This window comes from Scophthalmus maximus, chromosome 8 (genome assembly GCF_022379125.1).
Source record: "Scophthalmus maximus strain ysfricsl-2021 chromosome 8, ASM2237912v1, whole genome shotgun sequence".
Taxonomy (NCBI): Eukaryota; Metazoa; Chordata; class Actinopteri; order Pleuronectiformes; family Scophthalmidae; genus Scophthalmus; species Scophthalmus maximus.
This window is the reverse complement of record NC_061522.1, coordinates 5494994-5522443: the sequence shown is the minus strand read 5'-3', so window position 1 is coordinate 5522443 and position 27450 is coordinate 5494994. Positions and strand designations below refer to the sequence as shown.

Sequence of the window (27450 nt, the reverse complement as noted above, 5' to 3'; positions counted from 1 at the left end):
ACGAACACATTTCAGTACGTTCTTCATTTTCTTAAGACAATTGAAAAGTTTTAATCAATTTAACCAGTATTTAACTGTTTTGCTTGAAACAGCATTGGAAATGAAATGGAATATTCTCTTAAGTTTTTAGTCAGATTTCTTCCACTTTTAGTAACTGATGAATTGAAAAGAAGCATTGAATAAAATATATGATTGTTAAGGATTATACAAAGTAACTATAGCTTCTCGATACATGTAATGAGATAAAAAGTAAAATATTTTCCTCTGAATTGTATTGAGGCAGTATTATAAAGCAGAATGAGATGGGAATACTCAATTGAAGTACAAATTAATATCTCAAAATCACATTCATGTGCAGTACTTGTACTTAGTTACTTTACAAACTGTTGAACCAAATGTAAACTTTACAAACTGAAGTACAAGACAAGGTTCACATAGTGCAAGTCAAATTTTGTTATATAATAACAGATCATCTACCTCCTACTATATATATATGTATATGTTAATATGAAGGCTTGAAGAAAATGTTTAACTTAAATAATTCAGATATCAAGGTACCATATAATATAAGTATGACAGCAGTAATGGTAATAACAATGACTCAACAAAAAAGACAGTAAATAAAATACACTTACAAAAACAGCAAGTAAAATATTACAAGGCCTAAAATAAGTCAGACATAAGTATATAAAGATTTCTGGCATGGGTATTTTTTATATGTTCAATGGATATCTTTTTTAGCAGAGAAATATCTTCTTTTTTTGTAATTCAAGTTTTTGATTACTTTTTCCTTTGGTGCATGACAGTTCAGCGTATCACATATATAGACGTATCCTGTTACAGTACAAATAAAATCTTTACCATGAACAAAAAATAAAATCAGTAACACTGAGTCACGTCGGTAAGATCAGCAGCTTTAGGGGCACATCAATATTGAAATATTCAAATAACTGGGAGGGATATTTATACAGCAGATTATAACATCTATACATTTAATCAGCCTTGCTCATATTATCAGTTAGTGTGAAATATGTCCATAAACTATCCCATGCTGGTGCTTTATCCTTGTTAACAGCATTCATCCTGTTGAGCATATGCTCATATGAAGCTGTTTTTATCATGGTGTTAGTCCCCTCTCTTAATCCTGGCGTTTTAAGGTGTTTTCCAGTGTTTAATTTCTAAATTTAGTCCATATTGGAGGTGTTTTTGGCATATCAGGATTTGTGTATATAATATTTGGCAATGATGATGATGGTGTTATATTTAGACCCTCTTCTAATAGCGACAGGGGGCAAATGGTTACAATCAACCTTCTGACTGGTCCTTTATTTTCACTTCCGTGCGGAAACGACCAATGGCCTTGGACATGTGCTTCGAGGGGTGTTCGGTATCACTCTACTAATTATTTCGCTCGTGCTGGTCGCTTATATGTCCAACAAAAGAAATGATGTCGTTTGCTCGTTCATTTTACCGTAGACGCATTTGACTTGTGTCTGTTCTATGAGCGCAAAAGGTGTTTTTGTGTTTTCCGTCCACTTCCTGTTTCCGCCGCACACGTGAGCTCGTCGTCACAGGGTAAACTTCACGTAAAGAACCGCCGCCGAACAATCACACGAACAGTTCGGGTGATATCTTCCAACGAAAAAAGAAAAGGAAATGGCTCTCTCTGTTCTCCTCACATTCACGCTCTTGTTCGCCGTCACGTCGACACAGTTCATTCCGCCGGTAAGCGACGCTTGTTCGCGCGTAGTCGTTTTTACTGAGCGTGTTGTGTAACTTGAACGTCACTCGCAACATTTGTTTTTCTCCATTTATCCACAGTATACAGAAGACTGTCGGACAGACACGTATCCGCCAAACGGCCCCACGTGAGTAACATTCATCTGTGAGAGATGGTATTTGTCGATATATATATATATATCATTTTTAATATCTAAACGACGACAGAAACGCCCTGCCGTTAAAGTCGCCGGTGTGTTTTTCTGTCACACCTGCGCTTCACTACTGGGCGATGCTGCGTTCACGTGCTCCTCGTTCGTCCCAACATCCACATTCTGCAGTTCTTTTTTTTTTTTTTTAAATTGTTTTGTGCAGATGGTACTGGTACTCTTTGTGGTTAGTGGTAGAGGAAGAAGTACTCGGGCTACGTACTTGAGTAAATATTACAGTAGCACCAGTGTGTACACACGTACCCTGTTGTCAGTAAAGGTCTCGTGTTCTAAACGTGATTGTGTTAAACGTAAACAAAGTACACCGCAAATAGTATTCACAGTGTGTATTGCATGATTTGATTGCAACTATTAATGGTTAAATAAGTTGTGGTCATAATAATAATACAAATAAATTTCATTTATAGAGCACTTTTCATTGCTAAAAACAACCTCAAAGTGCTACAGAGTAAAAACAAGATAAAAAAATATTTAAAAAATAAGTTTAAAAAGAAAAAACATCGGTAGAAGAAAAAGTACAACATTTAGGGGAATGGTTGTTTAAAATTGTTTTTGGGCCCTTCTTAGAAGAGAAATGGGTTTTTATGATTTTTGTTTAATCATTTAAGTCTGATTCTGACCTCTCATAATGCACTATTACATCTAATGTGTTCATTATAGTTTGTATTGTTAATGAGAATTTGTGATGCAAGTAGTAGTTAAAGTAATCAAATTTATGTAGTGAGGAAAAAATAAGTACAATTTTTTTTTTCTTTGGATTGTAGAGGAATATAAGTTCAAGTTAGAACAACATGGAAACACTGTAAATACAAGTTCTTGACATTATTTTTCACCATTGATAATGAATGGAGCTACAGATTAACATTTGCATACATACAGTTGTTGCATGGGCTACAACAATGTATGTGAAAACTGCCAGAAAAACGTCCATCAGTCTCCGTCCAAGGTTACACACCCATCGACGGTCCAAAACCAACCAAAAATGATTCCGTTTGCTGCAATATTAAACGGGGAGAAAACATAAATTCCTCCCATTTGTGGGTGTGAGAGCAACAGCAACATTTGTGGACTCTTGGCTTGATGACACCCGACGCGAGGAAGTGATGACATTTCTATTCACCAACTCAGATACACGTCGCAGCTCTTAATCTTGGCCGCTTGTTTATTTTAGAAATCAATCCGCGTGTTGCCTAACATGCCGCAGTCTCATAACGAAAGACAAATCTTAGTCGTCAGGCCAAATGAAAAGATAAATCTCCCCCAATCTTTGGGCTTTGGATAAAGGATGTTTTACATCATCTATCATTAGAGGAAATTCATTCTGAATATTTTTATTGTTTAATTGCTTATCTCTTTTTTTTTCTTTTTCTTTGCTTTGATTGGTTATCCTCTGTTTCACCCATGAGTTTTGACATATAGAATTAACTTATTTATATGAATGGGTAGCTGATGTTTTAATTTTTAGTTAGTAGGGATGGGGGTCTGCTGGAGCTGAACAGGGGGAGGGAGGGTAAACACATATGCTTTAATGCATATTGTTCAATTTTTGATGTTAATTAAAAACCTTGAACAAAAAAAGAAAGACAGAAAATCTATATTTAGACGGGATTCGTCGACTGTTGATATTTACCACTTCACTGATTTGAAGACCAAGATCGTCTCGTGGGACCGAGGGGCAAACCACCGTGACGTCATCTATCGATTTGTGAAACTGCCACGAATTTAGCATTTTTTGTTACGTGGGAATAATAATTTACAAAATGAAAATCCTGCTGTTTTGAAGACGACTTGTGTTTGATCAACGATGCTGTGAATCAGATGTTTTTTTTCCATTTGCGTCGTTATGTTGCAGTCGTTTTACAGCATTTTTTTTTTATTTCTACTCAGGTTCAGAGGAGCCGTGGGTTGGTACACCGTGGACCTCGACTCGCCCCCCAGCAAGAGATGGGACGCTGTGATTACTGAGAAAAAAACGCATGTAGGAACAATGTCAAGTACTTGACAACAATGTTTTCCAAAAGTCCCACAAAAGTTAATGTTTTTTTAACTCCTGATGTTGTTTTTTCTTTTAAGCTGGTCAACATGATTCAGGCCATCAGAGACTTGGCTAATGCTTTTGTGCCCAGTGGGAAACTGATCGAGCTGGTGGACGTGACTCTGGTGAGTGTCATCATTTCTCCTCTGAACCGGTGTCATATTTGTGTTGCTGTGCAAGAGTTTATGACTGAAATATGTTTTATATAATTTTTCTGCAGCCTATAATGGCGGACACCCTCCCAAGTCCTTTCAGTGAGGAAATCAAAGGAATTGCTGCTGTTTCGGGGATTCCTCTTGGTAAGAAAAAAACAAAAACAATGCTCAAATGTTATCAACTCTCTTTTTAGCAACTGTCTCATCATACATATTTTTTCATTTTTATAATCCAGGTGAGGTCGTCCTGTTCAACATCTTCTATGAGGTGTTCACCGTGTGCACGTCAATTGTTGCAGAAGACCATAAAGGTGGGTCGTCGTCCAGACTCGAGTCGCATTAATCGACTTCAGATGATGCTACGGCGGCACTCAAGTGCTTTTTTTGTCTTTCTCTCTCTCCCAGGTAACCTCATCCACGGCCGAAATCTGGATTTTGGATTATTCATGGGGTGAGAAATATCCCGAGAGTATCACTCAGATCTGGTAAGAAGAAGAAGAAGAACAACAACAAAAAAAGATGAATAAATAAATGTCCCTCTTCACAGCTGGGATGTGAAAAACAAGTCATGGATCATTAGCGAGAAGCTGAAGCCCCTCGTGGTCAACCTCGACTTCAGGAGAAACAACCAGACCGTGTTCAAGTCCACCAACTTTGCAGGATACGTCGGCATGCTGACCGGCATCAAGCCCGTGAGTCGTGTCCTGTCGTCGCATCCAGTCATCGTGAAACATCATTTGACATCACATGACGGATGTTGAGTTGTTTGTGCCTCCAGAAATCTAGATGTTCTTTTTCTTATTCCCTCTCAGCACACATTCACTCTGACCATGAATGAACGCTTCAGCCTGGATGGCGGATACATCGGTGAGTATAACTGTAGTCACAGTTGGATTTAGAGAGAAGGTCTGCGCGAGTATTTGTCATGATTTTAAAAAGTTCTCTCCTCAACGCAGGAATCATGGAGTGGGTCCTGGGCAAGAGAGACGGCATGTGGATGAGCTTCCTCACGCGCTCTGTGCTCGAAGATGCTAACAGGTATTTTCCCCTTTAGGATATTTCGAGGTGCAGTGTGGCGCTTTGAACACTAGTGGTGAGAAATGTTTAAATGAGCCATGACGTATGTGATTAGCATCTTGTGTTATAGCTGCACACGCACCTTGATGACGTGACACATATTAATGTTTGTCGACATTAATGTGCTGAAAAGTGTTGACGTGTAAGAGAAGAAGAAGCCGATTGACAAGCTGAACAGAACCCAGGTTTCATAAGATTTAGATACTTTTTTTTTAGTCAGTGAGTACAAAATGCATTGTTATTTTTATGTTTTAAGGACACAGATGATAATGGACTCAGTAAAATCAAATGCCGAAATCAATTTCAAGGCACTTCTATTGGTGGAGTTCCTTCCAAACACGAGGCATTAAGACAAGATAGAAAATAAACAAATAAATGGGATTTTAAAAATGGAAGATCAGTTAAAAACATAGGCTAAAATTAAACATGAGAATAAAAATGAAGTGCGGCACAAAAAAATGTATCTAATTGAATAAAAAGCCAGCCGAAAAGATTTAAACTATATTTTTTTTTAGTTTTGTTCCAAATACGTTGAGCATAAAAATGTGTCTTCTCTCCCTCTCATCAGCTACGAGGAGGCAAAAACTCGCCTGGCCCAGACCAAGCTGCTCGCTCCGGCCTACTTCATCCTCGGGGGAAACCAGACGGGGCAGGGCTGCATCATCACCCGCTCCAGGTTGCTCAACATCGATTTGTTGGAGTGAGTACCGGAGCTTAAACTGCGCATGTTGACAATACACAGTGTTGACACTCATGGATATAGTAGTAGAGTAGAGATTGTAAAAGCCTTATCCGATGAATTACATGTGCTAAGTTAGTCCTGAGCAAACATCAATACAATACAAACACTAAAGTGCAAAGCAATAGCGGAAGTAGTTGCTCAAACGAATTCCTCGTGTTTGTCTTGTGAAGCATTTAAGTTTCATCAACAAGGAACTGATGACCGCTTTGGTTTTAAATCACCTGATGTGTTCCTGTTTCACAAGTCGTCTGCAGCAGCTGCTCGTCACATGTTGAGGTTGATTTCTTTTCTTCTTTTTTTTTCTATCTACTTATTTTGCAATGTCAGGATTGACGTGAAGCTCGGCCGCTGGTACGTGCTGGAGACCAACTACGACCACTGGGAGGAGCCTCTGTTCCTGGACGACCGCAGAACTCCCGCCATGAAGTGCATGAACCAGACAGCTCAGAAGGTGAATACTTACCACACCCAGGAAATATCACATGACTGAGATTTTTTCTTTCCTTTTTTTTAGGTCGAAAGTACAACATTGCTGACTTCTATTGTCCTGTCACTTTCAGAACATCTCTGTAAACACCATGTACGACGTTCTCTCAACCAAACCAGTGTTGAATAAGGTTAGCCTCTCAACGACTCATGTCAATTCGAAGCCACTTGGATTATTTCAGCGTAAATAACATTTCATTTTTAACCCTCTCCTTTTCTCAATGTGCTTCTTCCCCCCCCCCCCCCCCCCTTCCTTCAGTTGACCACATACACAACACTGATGCAAGTATCTGAAGGCAAACTGGAGTCGTACATCCGTGACTGCCCTAACCCCTGCATGCCCTGGTGATCCTCCGATCGGAGCGCCGATCACTTTGTAAATGCTCGGCTGCATAAGGATCAGCTGATCTCGGGATGAAACCACACATCGTTGCTCTAAGCACAGCTACAAATCACCTGAACCAAAGTTTGTCTCCCTGATGTCACTTCTTTTTTTCCAACCATTCAGATGAAGAAAAACCGTTGCCAACACTAAATCCTGCTTTTTCTGTCACGAGGGGAAACTGGTACAAGATGTTTAAATGTTTTCCCTTGTTTTTTTGTACCTGGATCTCCACATGGGCCTTGAATGCAGTTGTGTATCATGAAATTAATTTTATCGTAATTTTTCTCAAATGCAGCCCATGCTCACCGTTTTGTGCCTCTCAACACTGTGTTATGAGGCCCTGCTATAGTTTTCTTCCCAAATCAGGGTTGTGAACATCTTAAAAGGTTAAAAACAGCTCAGTTACCGGTACAGTTTCATCACATGACTACTGACAATGTTGCACAATACTGATATATGTATGTATCTAACTCTTCGTTGACCCACTTTTTTTTAAAGATTTATTAAAATAATTTACAAAATTACACCATTTAAAAAAAGAAATGTTATTTATGTGAACTACATTTTATTGGTTTGTTATTCATATGAAGTAGTGGGAGATCTGTTATTGCATGGCAGTGTCAATCGTGAAGGACTTGAATCTTTCTGGAAAATCCAAAAGTTGCAAAACAGCGAATCCTGAGTTTAAATGTCACCACCTGGGTCAAGTTATTGTTTCCCAAAACCACATGCTGTTTTGTCCACACCAAAGACATTTAGTTAACTGTCAGAGGAGCAAAGAAACCAGGAACAATTCATAATTAAGATTATATTTAAGAAGCTGAAAAGAGAATTTGACTTTTTTTCATAAAAACTTAATCGATTATCAAAATAGTTGGCGATTAATTTACTAATCGATTAACTGTTGCAGCTCTAGATTAAACACTTATTAAGGGGATATACAAAGTAAGCCTTTGAGGTAAAATAATAATTGTTATAATAGATTTGAGACACTGCGTCTCACAAAAACAGATCCTCCTGAAGAATTATTTAATATTGTAGAACAGTAAACAAGGGGCCTTTGGGACCCTGAGGACAGTTGCCTGGTTGGTAATCCAGCTCTTTATGATGATAACATTGTGAGAGCAGTAGATATTCACATACTGTAAAGAAGCTACAAGACTAATAAGAGACAGTTAGAAAAGCTCCACACTGCCACTTTTGAAGGTTCCAGCATTTTATTAATTAAAACTTCTGGCTGTAGTCAACATATTAATTACATGGAAAATCACTGGAGACTAACCATTAACAGAACAATGGGAAGATGTGTCCGAGGGGATAAAAGAGTAAAGTCTGAGCCGCGAGCTCAGATGTAAAGGAACCACGCGTTTCGAGCTGGAGGAACAATTAGCTGCAGTCAGCCGCGCTACAGCCGAGCTCTGTAATCTCTTTATAATTAGGGATCAAGTGCAGAAAAAAAGACATACAGTACAGTACGGCAGGGGGCCAAGACAAATAATAAAAAAATAATCACAACTCAATGTCAAACTGATCCCAGAACCAAAGGAGGAGATAAAGGCAGATCTGAACGCGAGTTTCAGAACTTTAAAGATACAGACGAGAAGCTTAACTGTCAGAAACCAGCAGCATCGAAACAAACCCCCAAATCTCACATAACCAGGAAATCACATTAAGCATTCGGGAATAAAATGAACTAAGTGTTGATTATGTGTAGAGTTTTAGTTGCGTGTGTGTGTGTGTGTGTTTGTCAGCTAATATGTGACCAATATTTTATTTTATTTTTTTAAACCAGCAGATTAAGAATCAACAATCATAAAAGCAGAACAAATTCATCGTGAACGCATAGTGTTGCTAAAACAAACTGTAGACTTCGAGCTGTGACTTCTTTACTCACTCTGGGCACCGACCGCGTCTGGAAAAGACAAAAGAAAACATCGTTCACACCCAAAAAGCTGTAGGAAGTTTATATTGACGAGCAAAAATGGCCGCTCAGACCCGTGTGGATGTGCACGACGAGGCGCCGGGAGACCGCGGCTCATCTTCTGTACAATGTGTTTGGCAGCAACAACAACAGGCGAACCTGTCAATCCCAACTGACGAGGACTGTGAATCCATACCTGGTGCCTTCAGTGCCTGGGCGCTTCCCACCAGCCCAGTCAGCGACTCCCTGTTCCCACCGAGGATCTCCACGGACAGGTTGTTATTCTGCTGCTCCTCCACTATTCTCTTCTGAAGCTCCTCCTGACATCACAGCACAGACACGGGGGAAAATCAATTCGATCAAAGAAAAAAGTCTTTTTCACAGGGATGTTTCCCTTTTAAAGGTGACATATTGTGCTCATATTCAGGTTCATACTTAGAATTTGGGTGACCACTTAAAACGGTTCACATGCTCAAATGTTCAGAAAAGGCATCAGCAGCTCCTCGTTTCACCCCCTGTCTAAACGCCTGGATTTCCTTTATCCCCTCCCCCTCCCAATAAACCCCAGTATGCTCTGATTGGCCAGTCTGTTGTGATTGGTCAACCGATTTGAAAATGTGCAGGAAATGTCACGCCCCTTCACCAGAAAGGTGGAGATTCTCAGATTGCAGGGGCGGGGTTACCCCCCAAAATATTCTAACTGTGACATCACAGTGGGAGAGAAATCTGAGCCAGTTGTTCAGAGCCAGGCTGTCGGGTTTATCCAGCTCACAAAAAAAAACTACAGGGTGGTCTTTTTTTCACAGTTTGTGGGCTGACAGGCTCCGCTCATATATGTGCACAAACACTGGAAAAAGGGATTTTTGCAAAATATGTCACCTTTAATTTGTTCATGCACAATCATTTTTTGATCGGTTACGCACCTCGCACATTACTGACAGCTGCAGTGGCAAGTCGTCCACCTTCACAAAGTCTTCTTCGTCAGACTTCTGACTTGTGTTACCTGACCCCACCTCCTGCGTCCATAAAATGATACAGAACAGCAACAGCAACATAAAAAAAGGTTAGACATTTGTGAACGAATTTTGACCACAAACATCCCGACAATATTCCGTTGCCTTGAACATACGTCTACGTTGATCATGACGGGTGAGTCCGTGTCGGGGCTGCTGGTAGTGGAGGGCTTCTTCTGGACGTCCTGACCAGGAGAGAGAGCAGCGTCTTCTTCTGTAGCAGCAGCAGCGGCAGCCCCGACTTCACTCTCTTCCTCCACCTCCTCAGGAGTCGGGTACTCCGCTGTGGCAGATTCGTCCACTGTGGAATTCACTGTCCCAACTGGCTTGTTCATTTCTGCAAGACAAAGATTTGTTGTGATGACAGATCGCAGACTAACAAGGGGTCTGAAAATACAAGACTGACTAAGAATATCCAGAAGGCCTCACCGTCATCGTTCTCTGAACTCCTCTGTTCAGTTTTGGTCTCCTGGGTTTCACTGGCTGTTATCGCCTTCAAAAAAAGACACAATGACGACAGATTAAGACAACAGGTGTTTTTTGTTTTATGAGGATTTTGAATTTTTGAATTTTTTAACTGCGGCTCTCACCTCCTGCTCCACTTGTCCATCAGCAGACGCCTGCAGCGAGGTCTGGACGTCCACAGGTCCGGCCTCGAACTCCTCGATCTCCTCCTCGTCGTTCTCGTCCTCCCCGCTGCCGTAGTTCGTCAGGGCCTGAGTCTCTGCTTTGGAAAGACCTGCAAAAAAAATTAAGAATAAAACTATAGGACAGAAGCACATAACCATAAATATTGTGTTTTTAATGATCACATTTATTTTTGAGAGACCAAGGGGAGGAAGAAGGAATCAAGTGACAAACTCCTTGCTGTGTTTTTTTTCTCAGGGGGTTGTTCCCTCACTAATTCCAAAAGATAAAAAAAGGACCTACTGATTGACAGAAGCATTTCCTGTCCGTCCTCTTCATCCTCATCTTCCTCTTCGACCTCGGAGGCTTCGCTGCTCCTGTTGTTGTTGTTCTTCATCTCCGTCTGCAGGTAAAGCTCCTGCAGCGTAGAATAACCTTCCTGCTCAGCTTCATCTCGGTCCTGGAAGAAAAAAGAAAAAAGAGAGACATTATTGTAACACGTTGTTTATGATACAAGTTATTGCTGCCGATTTATTTATCAGTGTCAGAACAACTCACCTTTTCTCCATCCGAGTAGGCCGGAGAAACCGATTTATCACCGCCAGCTATTGTGTTTTCCTAATTGGTGGAATAAATTAACACCAAGAGTGAAATTAGTTTCATTCTTTAAAAAAAAAAAAAGTTAATTCAGTGATCATTGTTCATCACACTTTTAAAAAAGTACAAGATGGAAAACGACAAACCTTGAGCTTGTGCTTTTCGTTACTGGCTCGCTCGGTCCTCTTGTTTTTTTGTCTGGTTGCCGAGGCGACGCTGCTGCCGTTGTTGTCCAGATCCTGCATGAGCCTGAAGAAGGCCAGCTCATTGAAGAGGATCTCGGAAATCTCCACCAAAAGGTCCTCGCCGCACTCCTTCAGCGTGCGGCCGACGAATTTACAGAGAGAGTCCTGCCGTGATCGAACAAAGCGTTAACGAAAATGTAAAAGAGAGAGAGAGAGAGAGAGACTTTAGTTGATCTGCTTAATAAGGCAATTTCGCCGCTGCCGTCGTCTGAGGAATCGAGCCAGCGGTCGTACCTGCAGGATGCCTCCCAGCTGTCTGTGGAAAAAGCGGACAAACTCCTTGCTCTCGTCATTCTGCTGCGTGAGAGTGAGGACCATGCGTCGCACAGACGTCAACAGCTGCACGGAGCACACCTCGTCCATGTTCTCCTGATTTTACAAAGCGAGAAAACTCTTTAATAAAACTGTTCACAGTATCGCAGCCAATCTTTAAAATGTCATTTTAATAAAAATATTAGAGCGGCAACAGTTAATCGATAAGTAATCGACTAGTAAATTAATCACCAACTATTTTAATTACTGATTAATCAGTTCCTCTGTGACAGTAAACTGAATATCTTTGTGTGGGGAAAAAAAAAATCCTCTTGGAATTTGGGAAACACAATCTTAATTTTTCACAATTTCATGGACCAAACCACTAATCGATTAGTTGAGAAAATAATCGACAGATTAATCGATTATGAAGAAAAACGTTAGTTGCAGCCCGAAAAAAATATCACATTTTTAAAGTTAGATTATTACATAAATTCAACCAGCATTATAGCATTATAACGATCCGTTCAAGTGTAGGAAATATATTTATTTTCAATTCCAGTGCCTGTGTTGGTTGTTCTACCTTCAGGAAGGGAATGACTTCGGTCATGATGGCTTTGATCTGACGATCCAACTGCTGCGTGTCGATCTGCGGACAGCGCATGTCGCCGGCCGCCGCTCCTGCTCACACACACAAACGCGCATTTAATAATTCAGCAAAACTAAACAACAATGTGTGCTTCGGTTGCCACAGTCGGCCGCACGTGTTTGCAGTCAGGCGAGGTGATGTGATCGTGGTACCTTCAGCAGGGTTAGCAGAAGGATGTCGAGCGTGAGAGACTTGGCAGTCGCCGGCGCCTGCGTTGCCCGCATTGTAGAGGTTAAACTCAGCTTTTAGCTTCATGCGCTCATACTCCCTAATCCTGGCCAGAGCTTTGTCTAAATGAATCACCGTGTTGCCTATCGGAGCAGCAAAAGAAAGAAAAGGAGAGCAAAAGAGGAGAAAACAGAAACGGGGATGTGAATATTTCAAAAATCAATGCAGTGAGAGGAAAGAGAATAGAAGACAGATGATGGATGTTGATCCATTTACAGAAAAACAACCAGGTTGACACCTGAGGATCAAGCAAAGTGTCCCAGGCCTCACTGCTCTTAAACTATGAGAATGAAACTCCCTTAATTTGAGAGTCAATTATTTTCTCCCACTGACGTGTTCCTCTTCGGAAAGGAAGTATTCTTAAATCTGGCCATGTGGTTTTGATCCTGAGGTGAAAACTTGTATGTTTTAACTAGAGCCCAACCGATATGGGATTTTTTGGGGGGGCCGAAGCCGATATCGATATTAGGGAGTACAAGATTCCTGATACCGATACATCGGCCGCCATGTATATATATATATGTATTATATGTATATTTCAATCTGTCAATGATTCCTAAGATGTCGTTATCAAACATTTATGACAAAGAAATGTTATTGAGGCTTGATATTTTACTTTAACCATAAACTTTATCATGAATCACTATAAATCGAAAAAAAAATTACAAATATAACCAAATAAATAGAAGTTGAATTAAGAAAATAAACATTTATTTGACCTAAAATGTAAACACAAATGCACATTTTAAGGCTCATATCTGTTGGCCGATAATATCGGTCAACAGATATATCGGTCGGGCTCTAGTTTTAACCAAGAGAAGCCCTGCTGGGAAAACGTCTTGCAATAGTCAAAGGCAATAAGCAAAGCAAATTCAGTTGAGACGTGAAAAATGTGAAAGATGGCAGATTTCTTTCTTTCCAAAATCAGACTCTTGACACATTAAAAATATACCCAGGTCGTCGTTAGCGAACGGTTCCAGGTTGGAGGAGGTCGACATGGTGCTGTCGTTGTCCACCGACTCTGCGTCGTGCCTCTTCTTCGTGGTGTTCTGTGTGTTCACGTTCTTCTCCACCACCTCCTGAAAAACGAGACAAGATATAGTATGTTAGTGTGTACTATACACAACCGCAATGGCAGCTTCCTCTTGTCGTTCCCCTAACATGGACAAATTTAGACAGTTCCTCCGTCATCCCTGAACAAAGGCATTATTTAGACAGACAAAGGGGCCTGGCGTTCAAATTAGCAGAACTCTGGGGAACTTGGTCCCAGAACAAAGGAATCCTGTCTGATCTGATCTTGGGGGGGAATAAAGGAGACGTGGAGAGATGAGGGTCATTTGCTTTACAGACAGGCTTCTGACAGCTTTGCTGTCAAGTTTAATTCAAAGACAATGAAGATGGGGTGAGGGAAAATTAAAATCAGGGGATTAATCAGAGACATGGAGGGATGACACGAGACAAGAGCGGGTGGCAGATGAAAGGTGACAAGGCTGCGAGACTAATCAAAGATGTAATGCAGAAGAAGGAAAAATAAAGAGCAGGGACAGGATTTAACTGTGGTTTGAGAGAAAGACTTCAGAACAGGCTAAAACTAAAACAGAAAATACGAGAAGACAGCAAAACGAGATGGGGAACGTGTGAGAACGCCGCGGTGGGGAGCAGTGAGGTGTGTCTTACTGCTTCACTGGTGGCCAGACTCTCGCTGGGCGTCAGCTCGGAGTGCGAGCCTGCAGCCCACGCCGCAGGGCCCAGAGGGGGCAGCTGGTCCTCGGCTGCACACTTCTCTGTCAGGTGACTGGTCACTATGTCCTGAGAGAAACGCACACAGAGAGAGACGACTGTGATCACGGACTGTGAAGTTATCGACGAAACGCCGCATTCATGTGCAAGGCCAGGGGCAGATTGCAGGAGTTTTAATAATAATAATTTCTGATTACAAAATCAGATTGCATGGCATTTCGGATTACCTCACAGACATTCAAGGATTAAAAAAAGGAGAGCTCCAACATTTAAGCTCCAAAATGATATCAGCCTCTCGAATGTGAATATTTTCTTAATATCTTGGTTTGTGTACAACACAAAACATCATCTTGGGGTTTCTGGAAACACGGTCTTGATTATTTTCTCGATAAATCGATGAGTTCTTTGATCCATAAAATAGTGACAAATGAGGTATCTTACATTATTGCCAAAGATAAATTAAGCTTTACTGATTTATTACTTTCCACAAGAAAAACAGATTTTAACAGTAAAATTAAAGTTAGTAAAGAACACATTCACATTAACACAAAATGGCAGAAGACAGTAGAAGGGCGTGTTTTCTTTTGTGATTCCTTGCTCATCACCATGATTTCCTCATCTCTGCAGTAGTTCAAGGCAACCCTGTGTCCTTAAAATCCATAATCTGCTCATGTCTGCCATTTAAAAAAAAAACAGATTCACCTGTCACCGCCTCTTGCAGGTCTGATCTGCACTGACAGCAGACGATTGGTCCAGACTCACAAATATGACCAAATAGGTTTTATATCATCTGGGCGGCCCCTAATTATGGAAATAGTAAGATAAATCTGAACAGCCTCATTTAAACTGCCAGCTATTTCTGTGCAAAACTGTGCCTTGTCACGCAGAATGTGGTCAATAACTTGCCCCGTATTCTCTTTAAGGGGAGATCAAGGGGGTTAACGAGCTGGGATGTGTTTTAATCAGAGTCCAGCATGAATAAATATTCACATTAGATTCAAACAACAGTTTTTTTGCGTGTTTTACTTTCCCCAGACCGACTAGCAGTAGCTCACCTCAAGGGAATAGAGTGCCCTCTGCCGTAAGTAGTCCGAGTTGAGCAGCTGCAGCTCGTGAAAGAGCTCGATGAGAAAGTGAGGCCGGGACTCGTTCTGGGATATCAAGGTCGCCACCTCGGAGTAAATGGTCTCCCTCAGCGCGTCGAACAGAGAGAAGTCGCTGCTCGCGTCTGCAGGTTCAAGACAAACGAATAGGGCATTTTGCAGAATCTCATCCACGAGTGAAAAACAACAGTCTTACCCACAGAACTTACAGGCTTGGGTTTAGGTTCAGCCCCAAAGTAAACCCCCATGTTTAGGCGACACAAGAACTTAAAAAACGATGCTTTGGATTTTGCATTGAGCGTTTACCTGGTGCTTCTGTGCATGCAATTCTGTTAGAGAGGAATGGTGTTCTCCAAGCATAGGCTGTGAGTAAGATAAATTAAAGTGACAAAGCAATTGAAGCCAGAATTAAAATGAAACACGTGGTCAAATGTGCAAAGAAAAGCAAATTAAAATTGTCAAATTAGAAGATTAATTAAAATCAATTAACATGAAATAAACACTAATGTAAAATAAGCTGAATGTGGATATGAAACTAAAGAAAAATTAAACAGTACAGGGAGTGAGGGTGTGTAACTTTCCCAACAGGTAGTTTTAAACGTACCAGAGGAGAGGTCGTTCCTTTTACTGCCAAGCTTAGTCTTGCTGTCTAGCTTCTCTTGTGTCAGCTTATCCAGGAGACTCTGATTCTGATCTTTCTGCCGAGACGGACCGACCCTCTGCTGGACAAAGTCCACGGTGCTGCTAACGCTGTCGCTCTCACGGTCTGAGGAGCAAACCGCTAAATGAAACAAAAAAATTGAAAAACCATTAAATACCTCATCAGGTTTTTGATGATTTAGTTACAGCAAACACTAGAGGGGAATTCAATTCGGTGTTTTATACCATCGCTGTCCTTTTTGTGCCCTTTGCTCCTCCGGCGACGACTCTTGGAGTTGGGAGTCTTGCTCCGCGAGGCCAGGTTGGCCTGTGCTGAGGCCTTGCGCCCGGACTTGAAGGTCTTCGTCACGGTGGTTGGGTCGACGGGGTCGGGCATGGTGGTGAAGCTCTCCTGTGACGCCTGGTCAAAGTCTTGAGGCCTGGAGCGGCGGTTCACAAAATTGGGAGAGGAGGGGGGCGACTCCTGTGGGCGTGTTTTCGACGGATGAGGCTTGACAATGTTGTTGGCGTAGGAGGTGTTGAGCCAGCCGGCCGATCTAAAGGGGAAAACATATATATGAACAACAATGTTTTGCACGGATGAACTGAAATGTCTTTCTGGGCAAACAATGATGGACGCACCCTCTTTCTGGTGTCTTGTTTAGAGGGGAGCGCTGCAGCGGAGGAGGGAAACTCATGTACTCTGTTTTGATCGAAGTGTTGGGGTCTAACTGCTGCTTCTGGTGGTCCGACGCCAAAGGACCCGCTGCGCCCTGAGGGAACTCCCCCGCGGCAGCAGGGAACAGCGGATACAAGTTCAAGCCTGTAGAGTGAATGATTAATAAAACTTAATTAGCTTATGCTAGTGGATTAATGGTATAAAAAAAAAGCAATTAAATCATGACAGCGGGACTTTTGTCCTTTCACTTCTGCATGACTGGATCACCTTAAAACTTATTACTTACTTCAAATGAAAATGAGCACTTAGTAGCAGTGACAGCAACAACATTGTTTAGAGAATGCACAAGAACATAAGTCTTGTACTGCAAAGAGGCCCTGCTAAGATTTCCACAAATACAATGACCATTCATGCTCATGCTTTCATATTTTAGACTCTACATTACATCATGACCAAAAAAAAAAAAAGAAAAAAGAAAAACATTTTAAGAATTGAGCATGAGAGCGAATAAATATGCACGTCCTACTGGGAGGGAATGGGGATACAGCAGCCGTTGCCATGTTGTTGGTTGAAGGACGCAGGATGGAGGAGAAGGGGCGGAAGATGCCGGGAGAGGCTGAGGGACCAGGGCGGGATTCCTGGGATGAGCTTTGCTTTTGTGTCTGCCAACCTGCTGTTAAAGAGGAGGATGGCTGCTGCTGTTGCTGTTGCTGCTGCTGCTGCTGCTGTTGCTGCTGCTGCTGCTGGCGAAGGAGGTCGCTCAGGACCTGCTTCAGTCTGGAGGAAAAAAGTTTGATAGAATGTCAGACATTTACAAAGATGTACTACTTGTTACAAATAAAGTGGCGTATTGCTATCGCTTTCACCTTTGTACATTGGTCTGCTGCCAAGCCAGCTGGGTGTAACACTGGTTGAGCTGGTGCATGAGCAGGTGGACCTGTGGTGAGGACATGTTGTTGGGCAACACACTGTACTGACCAGTCAGCAGGGTTTGCAACATGTATGACAGGGTCTGTGGAAAGAGGTGAGAGACGACACGCATGATTATCGCCTTTTCTTTCATTTTCAAAAAGAAAAGTAAAAAGAAACTTGTACAGCAGCCAGTGAAACTCTACTGAGACCTGTCACTTGTATTTGCTCAGTGCACCAACCTGCTGGTCCTGAAGGAGAGTCTGACACATGCTTGTGCTGAAATCCAGCTGTGTCTGCAGCTGGATTACCTGCTCCTGCCAGCCCTGGCTTGAGCCCTCAGCAAAGGAAAGCTCTGAAGCCCAGCGCAGGTTTTCTTGCCGTCGCGTACCTCCGTGTTGGCTCGCAGACTGGTTCAAACTTCTCGACTGCTGCTGCTGCTGCTGCTGCTGCTGCTTGGCCTTGGTCTTGTTATGAAGATTCCCACTACAGTCACCTGAGAAGCCTGGTGGAGGCTTCAGGTTACTGAAGACATGGAAAAGTGAGCATGTGATTTTGAAAAGACACATTACAGATATCAGAACTGGAAAGTCACACAATTCCTACTGGCTCGACTTAGTCCCACCTTCCTTGATTATTCCTGTTACTGAAGGAGCACTGGTTCCTGCTGGAAGAGTAGATGTGGATGTCGTCATCAGAGGTGCTCTCTGCACATTCCTCCTGCTCCTCTTCCTGCTCTGCATCTATCTCCGTGTGATATTCGTCATCGTTCTCGTCGTCGTCGTCATCATCGTCTTCGTCAGCGTCACCATCGAGGTGGCAGGGAGTGGAACCCCAGGTAGCCATTGTCCTAATGACACATCAGCAAAATGGTACAACATTTTGCCTTTTGTGGTATACCTATAAGTTTACATTTCTATACAAGTTAAATAAAATGACGTGCTACTTAATGCTCTACAAAAAAAAGATATGCCTCCTGAAATGGAATTATTTAGAGTCCTGTTCGCCAGACTCAGCTAAAATGGAATAATTGATGGAGTGGATGATGATTCGGGAAAACGGAAACCGTGGATGTCTTAAGCAGAAGTATTTATTATAAGAGCTCAATATTAGAAGGAGACTTCTGGTTCGCTACACATATCAACAGGTTCACAGTGTTCGGCGTCCCAAGAGGGTTGGGGGTCAGTCTGCCCATCCCCGGTGTCTGTAGTGTATTTAGTTTAGAGTAATGTCGTCATCTCCCCGCGACTATGACACCTCGAGTGAGACATCAGCTGCTCAATGATTGTTTAGGCTTGCCATAGATGAGATGACCTTGCTTGGTGCCTGAGAAGACTCGTCTTAACAGTTTCTCAGAGAGGATAGACGAAAATTCCTGAACACCTCCTACCTTTCATCCCTACTGACAGGTTGTGAGGGCGTAGCGAGGCTGTCCTGTTCGTCGGTCTGGCGGGGAGAATCGCCGACACCGCTACGCCTCTGGTGTTCAGCCATCAAGCACTCCAAGTGTTTTCTGCGTTGGCGCAGTTCTTCCCGCAGGATCTGGTGGCGACGCATCTCTGACCAAAGCTGCTGGCGACGTAAGAATGGAAGGGGGGGGGGGGGGGACAGATCAATGCTTTTTCTGAACATGCAGGTCACATTTTGAATTGGTGATAGTCGAGCGTCTTACCTCATTGTCGGTGACCGAAGACGTAGCTGCTTCCGGCGCAGTGGGTTTGAGGACAACCGAGTTGGTTTTTGGGCCAGAAGACGAAGGAGCCTGGACGGGGGCCGGAGTGGAAACTGCAACTGGGACCTTTTTCAGCAAACCCTGCTGACTCACTGTGCTCGACACAGACGACTAGGAAGAAGACAGTCAGAGATGAAAATGGTAAATATTTACCACAAATATGTAAAACCTTAAAAGAAACTGCAGGTTTCAAACCTAAAGCAGTGTAATAAGACAGCTGTGGAATAAATCCCCACGTTTTTTCTTGAAACTGAGGTGTAGATTCAACAGTTTAATGCCGTTTCATTTTATGGCGATAAAAATCATGCGTTTCAATGATTTAATCCAACGCAACCGATTCAAATGGGGTGGACTCATTTCAGTTCACTGAACTCCTTAGTTTAGTTTAGTTTCTGGGCATATTATTGGAGTATGACAGGAATGCTGTGTGTGTGTGTGTGTGTGTGTGTGCGTGTCTAAAATACCTGGAGATCTGGGCAAGCCCACTGGAGGTCCTGTATCTTGCCTTGAATTTCAAAGAGTCTCTGCCGCTCCTCGTGGAGCTGCTGCAACTCCTGTTTCTGCTGAAGCAGCTTTTCCTCATACAACTTTTCCCTGTGTCCAGAGTAGTTTTGATTCACATTAACCCAAGTTGAAAAGACAAAGACACAATTCAAGAACGGTCGAACAGACCTTTTTTCAGATCTTTAACATGCTGTACCTGGTCTTGCTGGAGAGAACGAGGTCTCTGGAATTCTGTTGAGGTCCAGCCCCAAGTGGCCTCGCTGCAGTGGCTCTGGTGTTGTTTGGCTGCTGGTGCAAAGCTTCATCCTCATTAGCTGTGGTACCATCCGTGTCATCACTCTTGATTGAGACACAAAAAATATATATATACATGTTTTGAATGCCGTTATGCAAAGATTTGTGCTTGAGCTGCTGTTTCATAGCACCAACGGGAGTCTGGAATTTTCAAATCCTGTCTCATAGGGCCTTTATCAACATCCCCCTTTCATCCTGCCAGTTAAGAACACCCATGAGTGTCATCCTGCCGCCGGTCTCACCTGAACCATGGCCACCAGTTCCTGCAGCTGCCGCAGTTTCTGCTTCGCCGTCTGACGATGAGCTTTCTGGGAGAATCCTCCGTTGTTCCTGAGGCTGCTCCTCTGACTGGACCCCGATGCCTCGCTGTCAGGAGCCGCGGCCTGTGCCCCTGCGTCGTGACCGAGACAGTCCTCTTCTTCATCCTCGTCCTTCGCCTGATTGTAAGGTGTGTCCCTGTTGTACTGGCACTCTACAAAGTTATAGAAACATAATCTATATCGTACAGCTGCAGCATAGTGTAGTATATATACATATTGATACATATACAAGGTGTACAGTAGTGTGTGACAGACAGTGTGTGCATGCACGTACCTATGGCTGAGGGGATTGTGAGGCTGCGGATGTTGGCTGCTGACCGGTTGTTGATCTCAGTGTTGAGTCTGCCCTCCCGGTTCTTACTGCCACTACCCCTGACGCTGCGCCTGTTGGTCAGGCTGTTCAAGTCTGTCCAGTTCCCACTGCGCTGTGGGTTTCTAAACAGATCATGTGCGGCATCTATTATAGTTAAGTACCAGTAGTGCAATTACGCTCACAATTTACTTATTCATTTTTTCCAGACCCCCACCTGATATTAGTTACAGGCTGGCGGTTCTCCTGCTCAGAGTCAAACATTGCTTCAAACATGGAGCCGTCCTCCGTTTCTTCTTCCTCCTCCTCTTCCTCGTCGTCGTCATCTTCTTTCACGTTCTCATTGACCGCATCCACCATCATGTCAGATGTCTGCTCATAGTACTGAACCAGTTCTCGCAGCTCATTCAGACGCTTGTGGACCTCCTTTAGCTTCCTGTAGGAGGTAGAGAAGTTGAATGAAATCAAGGTGTCAGGGGCTTCATAATTTCCACCACTAGGAAAGTCAAATCACAGGGTCACCTGCAGAAAAGCAGCGGTCTGGCTGTCTTAAGCAGAGGCTCAAATTTGTCAACAGAAGTAGGTTTTGTTGCCACAAGGTTATTTGACACCACCCTCTGTTACACATCCAGCACTCTACGTCAACATGCTGCTGATATATGACCTTACTATCAAACAGCTTGTGCGTGTTTTTGAGCGTACCTGAGCTTGTCGGTGGAGTTGGAGGTGCCCTGGTGTTGTGTGAGTGAAGGACGAAAGGGGGTGGAAGCAGATGCCCCATTGGAGCAGAGAACAGATGGACAATCTCCCATACTCAGGCTGCACTGTGTCGACAGGCCACGACCTGAAGGGAGCAACACACCGACGGTTCATGTGTAACTCACCGGAAAAGATGCCACAGGATCACACAGGACAGCTTTGTAATTCGTACATGCTATGTGCTTACTTGAGTTATTATTGAGAGTCTGGTCTCTGAGTGAATGCAGCTCCTGCAGGATCTGGTCCATGGTTTGCTTTTTGTCTTGGAGTTCTTGGAGCTTGGTGAGTTTGGCACTGGCAGCTGTCGCTCCAGTGTCCAGCCCAGTGTGTGGGCCAGAGGCAGAGTGGAGGAGTGGCCTGTGTTGAGGTGGGCCGACAGCCTGGGGGCCCCTGGACCAGCTAACCTCCCTGGAGAGGGAAAGACTCTCCGCCTGGCGACGGTTGTCTGGCACTGCTTTAGTCTATGGGACACAGATAATGAAAGCGCTATAACTACTGAACTATAACTACTTTACAAAATTTAACAGTTGAGATGCACTTTTTGACTGCAACTGCTGTGTATGAAATATTAAATAACTACTTGGCAGCCTAGTTGTGTCTACTATTTACCTGAGAGTCGTGTAGCTGGTTGTGGAACCGCTGGATCAAATCGTTGAGCTCATCGTTCAGTTCTGATGTGATGCTCAGGCCTGAAACACTGCCTGTGGTTTCTGTGACAACTGGTGACAACAACAAATGTCCAAGGATATATTAAATGTATTAAAACGTCATTAAATATATAGTCAGCAGGTCAAGAAAAGGCTAGGCAGGATGTTGGCGTATACACGGTGTGTTTCCTTGTCGGCCTCATGGCCATAATTGCAGAGGATTCAACGCAAAACGCAAGCCCAGGGTTAACCTCAAAAACAGAAAAGGCCAGGCTGCAGCTCAGTCCATCCATCAGTCCACAGAACAAAGTTCTGATGAAACAAAAATCAACCTCTGGCAAAATCTTGGCGAGGGGAAAATTGCAGAGGAAAAACAGAAACAGCTCAAGACCCAAAGCCACAACATCATCTGTCAAACATGGCGGTGGTTGTGTTATGGCTTGGACATGAATTGCTGCCACAGGAACTGGAACACTGATGACTAAAAACCATGTTTTTGCTCTTCAAAAAAATCTAAAAAAAATACCCAAACCATCATTCTGCTGTCAGCTACAACCTCACAAAATGTTGCTTTTAAACTATGTTTTGGCCTGCTCAAAATGTGCCTTTTATTATTCAATGCATTTTAATCTTAATATTATTCCATTAAAAACATATCTTTATTATTTTAATTTAATTATTATCAAGTGGATTTTATTAATTTTCCATCTTATGTGATATTAATTGTCATTTAAATGTCATTTAATTTAGCTCGTTTTTAAAGCACTGCATTTCTTGCTTGAAAGTAACAAATAAAATGTATTATCATTATTATTATTATCGATTCCCATCATTGGTGCATCTCTTTGGTCACCACATCCGATACTTAAGAGTGTATCTCACCGGTGTCTTCAATCACAGCGAGTGCCTGCTCTGCGCTCTGCTGCATGGCCATCAGAGCCTCCTGGCGGCCCTGCAGGGCCCGGAGCTGCTCCTGCTGCTCCAGCATCTTCTTCAGCAGCTCGTGCTGCTTGCGCAGATTCTCCAGCTCCTCCTTCTGGTCAGCATGCGCAACGTCTGGCCTATCGCCCTACAAAAATGTACACCCACGCACCATCACAAACACTGAGTCTACAGCAACACTGAACTGCAATTCAGCAGAAATGTCAGGTACTGATATTAGCAAATTAGAAGAGCATACAATGACAGGCCAAGCAGCGACTTGTTGCTTTGGTTGTATTTCCCTCATGTCCGAATTTAAAGACAACATGGAGTTACAGTTTAATAACACTGGCATTACATGAATAGAAAGTGGCAGATTCAGTCCAGGACAAATGTACACACCGTTGCATTTGAGGCATCTGAAGAGCGAACCTCAGTGTTAAGAGAAAAGCTCCCTGCCAGTGAACCCGAGCCCACTGCAGAGTCCAGGGTCCCTACATCATCCTCTTCGTTCTCCCGCGCCTATAGAAATAGCAGCAAGAACAGCCACTTACTCAAAGATAGCTAAATAAGCAAGTATACGACAAAACTTGTGAGCCCATCAGCTGTTGGCAATTATCAAAGGTAACAAGTTAGGAACTGAAATAAATTCAACCTAACTACTGCAGATGAAAATGCCTACATGGATCAGCTGCTGAATTTTGTAAGAATATAGAGACAGAAAAGATCCAGTGAATTTAAATCCCACAGAAAAGATGGTGGCACATGAAACATGACTCCACTGTTGAAATGTTTCGGGCCAAAGAGAAAGACAGTCATTAAAAATATATGTGTGGCTGGCTGCCTGGATACGGACAAAAACCGGTTCCACCTCAGCTGTAAACACACTTTACGCGTGACACAGCACATTTACCATAAATCCAATAGTAGATTCTCTGAAGGATATCAGCCGTTACAGTTTAAAACACTCACCAGCATTTTCTGCAGGAAGCGTAAATAAGACTTCTCCTGCTCCTTGAGGTGGTCGATGAGATGGGAGAGACGCTCCACGTTGGCCGGCACATCGTTCTTCTCCACCAGGTCGTCCCGCATGGAGCTGGCCTTGGTGATGTACTCCCGGATCTGTATCAGTTTGCTCACCACCTGAGACCATACAAAGACAGGGAGGGGACGGGGTGCGGGTGTGGGTTTCAGAAGAGGAGCCAAAGAAAGACTGTGAGGAAAAAGTGAGCGAGTGTCTGTAGCGACGGCTCTCAGACTGGGCTAAACAAGGGCAGAAAGGGGGGTTGGGCAACAAAACTCACCGGGCACCGAGGGTGGCATATTTATAAATTGCCCTAAATACAGCCTTGTTCCAGCTGCACTAGCTCCCGCTGACATCTATCCTAGTCCTAGTTTCACAGGAGTTGCCTGAGTGTAGTGATACACAGACATGGAAAATGGACTAAAAATATCAATTAAAGGGGCAGTAAGTTATTTTAATCCAATACACTTTTTTTGTAAAAAGTCTGCAATCTAGTGTGTGTGCTGAAAAACAACAACAACAACAACAGGGATCCAGCTCAGCCTTGGCTCTGACTGTACATTGGGGGGGAAAAATGGTGCGGACCGCACCACACAGCACTGTGTGCAGTTAGTAAGCATCACTCGCCGACACCATAAGAGACTTGCTAGAGAACAGCGCTACGACTCAGGGCTTGAGGCCCAGAGGCATCAACAATAACAAAGAGAGAAACAAGCTTTCTCCAATATCACTTACTGTCCCTTTAACTGTGAAATAGTTGTTCTGTGCATCTTACCCATTACAATCTCCAACATTGTACAGTGTTTGTACAAAAGGACAATAACATCAAAAGGGGTCGGTCAATGTCCATCACCTACTGCTCCTCTCTAACAGTCAGACTAGCCCACTGTGTACATTTGCTGGGAATGTGACAGTCAGTCGGCAGTTTCTCAGAAAGTGGCGTTAGCACAGAGGAGCTTGACCATTATTACTGTTGAAACTTAACATAGCTAATATGAGGCTCATAAGATTTTATGTTGGCTGATACAACATAAAAACATTTAACGACCCTACACCCAACTTATCTAACAATTAACTATGAGTGCAGTTCATTTGATGCAGAATGTTGTTGCTGTGGTGCTGCCTGCCCATATTGCTGTAGTTTTAGACAAATATTTTACTTGAGAGACATTCTTTACTAATTGTACCTTTAAATTTGTAATGGCAAGCAAGACTCATTTTGGAGTCAGACAAAGTTTATTAAATCTATTTGATCTATGTTCCAGTTCTGTGAAAAAAAACTGCATTAGGTCATAGAGCTAATAAAAGGTAATGATACTATTAGCTTTTCTTAAGCAGAGGAACAATTTCACTTATTCAGTCAAATATCTCTGATGAAGAATTGTGCATTTTTGAGACAAACATTGTTCCACTCAATACTCAGACTACAAGGCAACAAACTTTAGAAGCAAAAACACAAAATATTACCTGGCTGCTGTCTACCTGCGGCTCTCCTCTCCCATACTCTCTGCGCACCGAGGGCCGTCTCTCGGCATCACCCTGGCTGAACCTTGGAGTTTCCTTGGCAGGAAACACAGGGGTTAGTGTATCCCTGAGTCCTGGGCTCTGCTTCTTGGTTTCCTTGGTGATGGCTGGGGTGGCTGGGGCGGAGGAGGAGGGAGGGAGCAGCAGCAGCTCCTTGCTTTTGTTAGTGTTAACATGCAGAGGTAGGAAGTTGTAGGGCTTCTTGTTGTCCCCAGCGAACTGGCGCTGGTTGTTGGCGGCCGTGACGCGCCCCTGGGAGTCACTGCCGATGCTCCTCTGAGGAAGAGAAGACGACACGAGTCAGACGAATCAAAGATTCTGCTCAGGCATTTTCTTTGATAAAGGTTCAGTGTGCACGGTTTAGTGGCATCTAGTGGTGAAGTTGCATATTTCAACCAACTACAAACACCTTGCTTCACCATCTCCTTCCAAAACTATGGTGACCTTCAAGTGACCAATAAACTGTTCTGTTTGTATTCTGTCAATACATGTACACAACCCAATAAGCAGTTTCTGTTGTGTAACTGCTAATAAACAGGCTTCATTAGACCAGTGATACAATGACAATCAACTCATTAAAAAAAAATCCTCTTCATCAAGGAAGAGCCTTGAAAAACACTTCCATAGTTCAGCTATGGGTCAGCCGAACAACTTTATACTGAACTATGAGAAATATTCTGCTATCACTTCCTCCATTGGCTGCTAGAGGACCACAGCAGTGCATTGGCATTTAATCACTGAAAAAGGACTACAATTTGTTCGTTAGTGTGATAAGATTTTGGGGCACCTCCAGTGAGTAGAACAGAGCTTTACAGGGCACCGTTGCTTGTGGTATCCGTGTGTGTCCTCGTGCACGTGCTGGCCTATCATACACCCAACAAGATCACACATTGCTCACAAAGCTTACTGTCAGATTTTAGAATCTAGTGTTTCTGGGATAAAAATTAACAGTATATTGACCACAATGAACAACAACAACAAAAAATTCTCAAGAAATACAGAAGCTTTTCACCTCATCCATGTCTGTGAAATTCATCCTCTGACGCAGCTTGTCCAGCTCCGCTTGGTCTGGGACAGACATCTGGGTGCTGTATTTGATGTGCGGGAAGGAATGAGGAGTGCGTGCTCTCCTGCGACCGGCCCCAGGGGTGGACTCGGGAGAAATATCATTAGTCAGGCGGCTCTCCACCACCGCAGCTGACAGCTTTTTCTTGTTCTTCTCTGAAGAACGGTTGGCTTTCTTCTGCTGTACACCCCAGTCCTGGTAAACAGGACATAGTTTTTTTTAATGACGTTTTACTTGTACACGAGCAGATACAAAATGCGTATATTGTTCACATCAGACATACAGTATTGCGCCATGAGTACATCGAGTGCTGAGGAGTTCCTCTAGTGTAATGTTATGCGAAACTGAAACTGCCATTTGCCTATAGTGTGTATGACATTCTCACCAGCCCCTTACCATGTTGTTGAGTCTATCGTCCAGACTGCTATTGGTCACAGTCCAGTTGTGTAGCTCTTCTGAACTGTCATCGAGAGGTGTGCCTCCAGTTGCCATGTCACACAGTTACTGCTTGGATTCACGACAAAATGCACAGTGGTCAGCGCACAGAAACGACAGAGCAACAGACAAGCTTTGCAAGTCTAATTTAAAGACATTTGACGAATAAAAAAAGTTCAGGAAACTGCTCGTTTACAGGGTAATTCATGCCGAGGCCTCTGCTACCAAGCAGGATTTCGCGGTTACCGAGGTAACTTCAGGTTTAACTTCACCCGCGGGTAAATCACCATGGTAACTTGTGCTGCACCTGATTGCGGAGCAGGTGAAGTTCGAGATAAGACATTAAAGGCGGCCACCAGTCCAACTAGTGACCAATCAGATCACTGGAAAACCAGAGTCATCATTCTACAGGATCCTACGGGATGAAAGAGTTCAGAGTCGCGACCCAAAGACATGGTTTAACAGCAGTTTCTAATGAACAGA

At 43.1% G+C, this 27450-nt stretch overlaps 2 protein-coding genes across 5 annotated transcripts; one reads left to right on the top strand and one right to left on the bottom strand.

Annotated features, from left to right (window-relative positions):
* Positions 1-1373: 1373 nt before the first annotated feature.
* On the top strand, positions 1374-7353 carry asah1b (N-acylsphingosine amidohydrolase (acid ceramidase) 1b). The gene is made up of 14 exons (XM_035637640.2): positions 1374-1725; positions 1822-1868; positions 3837-3927; positions 4023-4109; positions 4205-4283; positions 4376-4450; positions 4545-4590; positions 4687-4831; positions 4952-5006; positions 5096-5177; positions 5785-5916; positions 6286-6409; positions 6519-6575; positions 6704-7353. Exons 1-14 carry the CDS (start codon positions 1657-1659, stop codon positions 6791-6793), a joined length of 1179 nt encoding a protein of 392 aa, XP_035493533.1. The 5' UTR covers positions 1374-1656; the 3' UTR covers positions 6794-7353.
* Positions 7354-8027: 674 nt separating this feature from the next.
* pcm1 (pericentriolar material 1) lies at positions 8028-27214 on the bottom strand. 4 transcript variants are annotated; one of them, XM_035637623.2, is made up of 40 exons: positions 27164-27210; positions 26929-27036; positions 26479-26727; positions 25410-25742; positions 23891-24061; positions 23321-23440; positions 22880-23066; positions 21960-22069; positions 21538-21811; positions 21294-21435; positions 20809-21027; positions 20556-20716; positions 20204-20433; positions 19864-20006; positions 19628-19757; positions 19104-19274; positions 18822-19003; positions 18057-18281; positions 17674-17956; positions 17389-17534; positions 17049-17299; positions 16486-16666; positions 16090-16400; positions 15809-15985; positions 15511-15567; positions 15157-15329; positions 14039-14170; positions 13314-13440; positions 12286-12444; positions 12068-12165; positions 11467-11601; positions 11134-11337; positions 10949-11008; positions 10694-10850; positions 10354-10502; positions 10193-10256; positions 9880-10100; positions 9674-9766; positions 8947-9070; positions 8028-8741 (listed from the first exon to the last, which is right to left on the bottom strand). In XM_035637623.2, exons 2-40 carry the CDS (start codon positions 27022-27024, stop codon positions 8716-8718), a joined length of 6471 nt encoding a protein of 2156 aa, XP_035493516.2. In that variant the 5' UTR covers positions 27025-27036; positions 27164-27210; the 3' UTR covers positions 8028-8715. The 4 variants fall into 4 exon arrangements, with proteins under 4 accessions (XP_035493516.2, XP_047189971.1, XP_047189970.1 ...); XM_047334015.1 differs by having other exon boundaries at positions 18822-19000; positions 27164-27209; XM_047334014.1 differs by lacking the exon at positions 12286-12444 and having other exon boundaries at positions 27164-27214.
* Between the last annotated feature and the right edge of the window lie 236 nt (positions 27215-27450).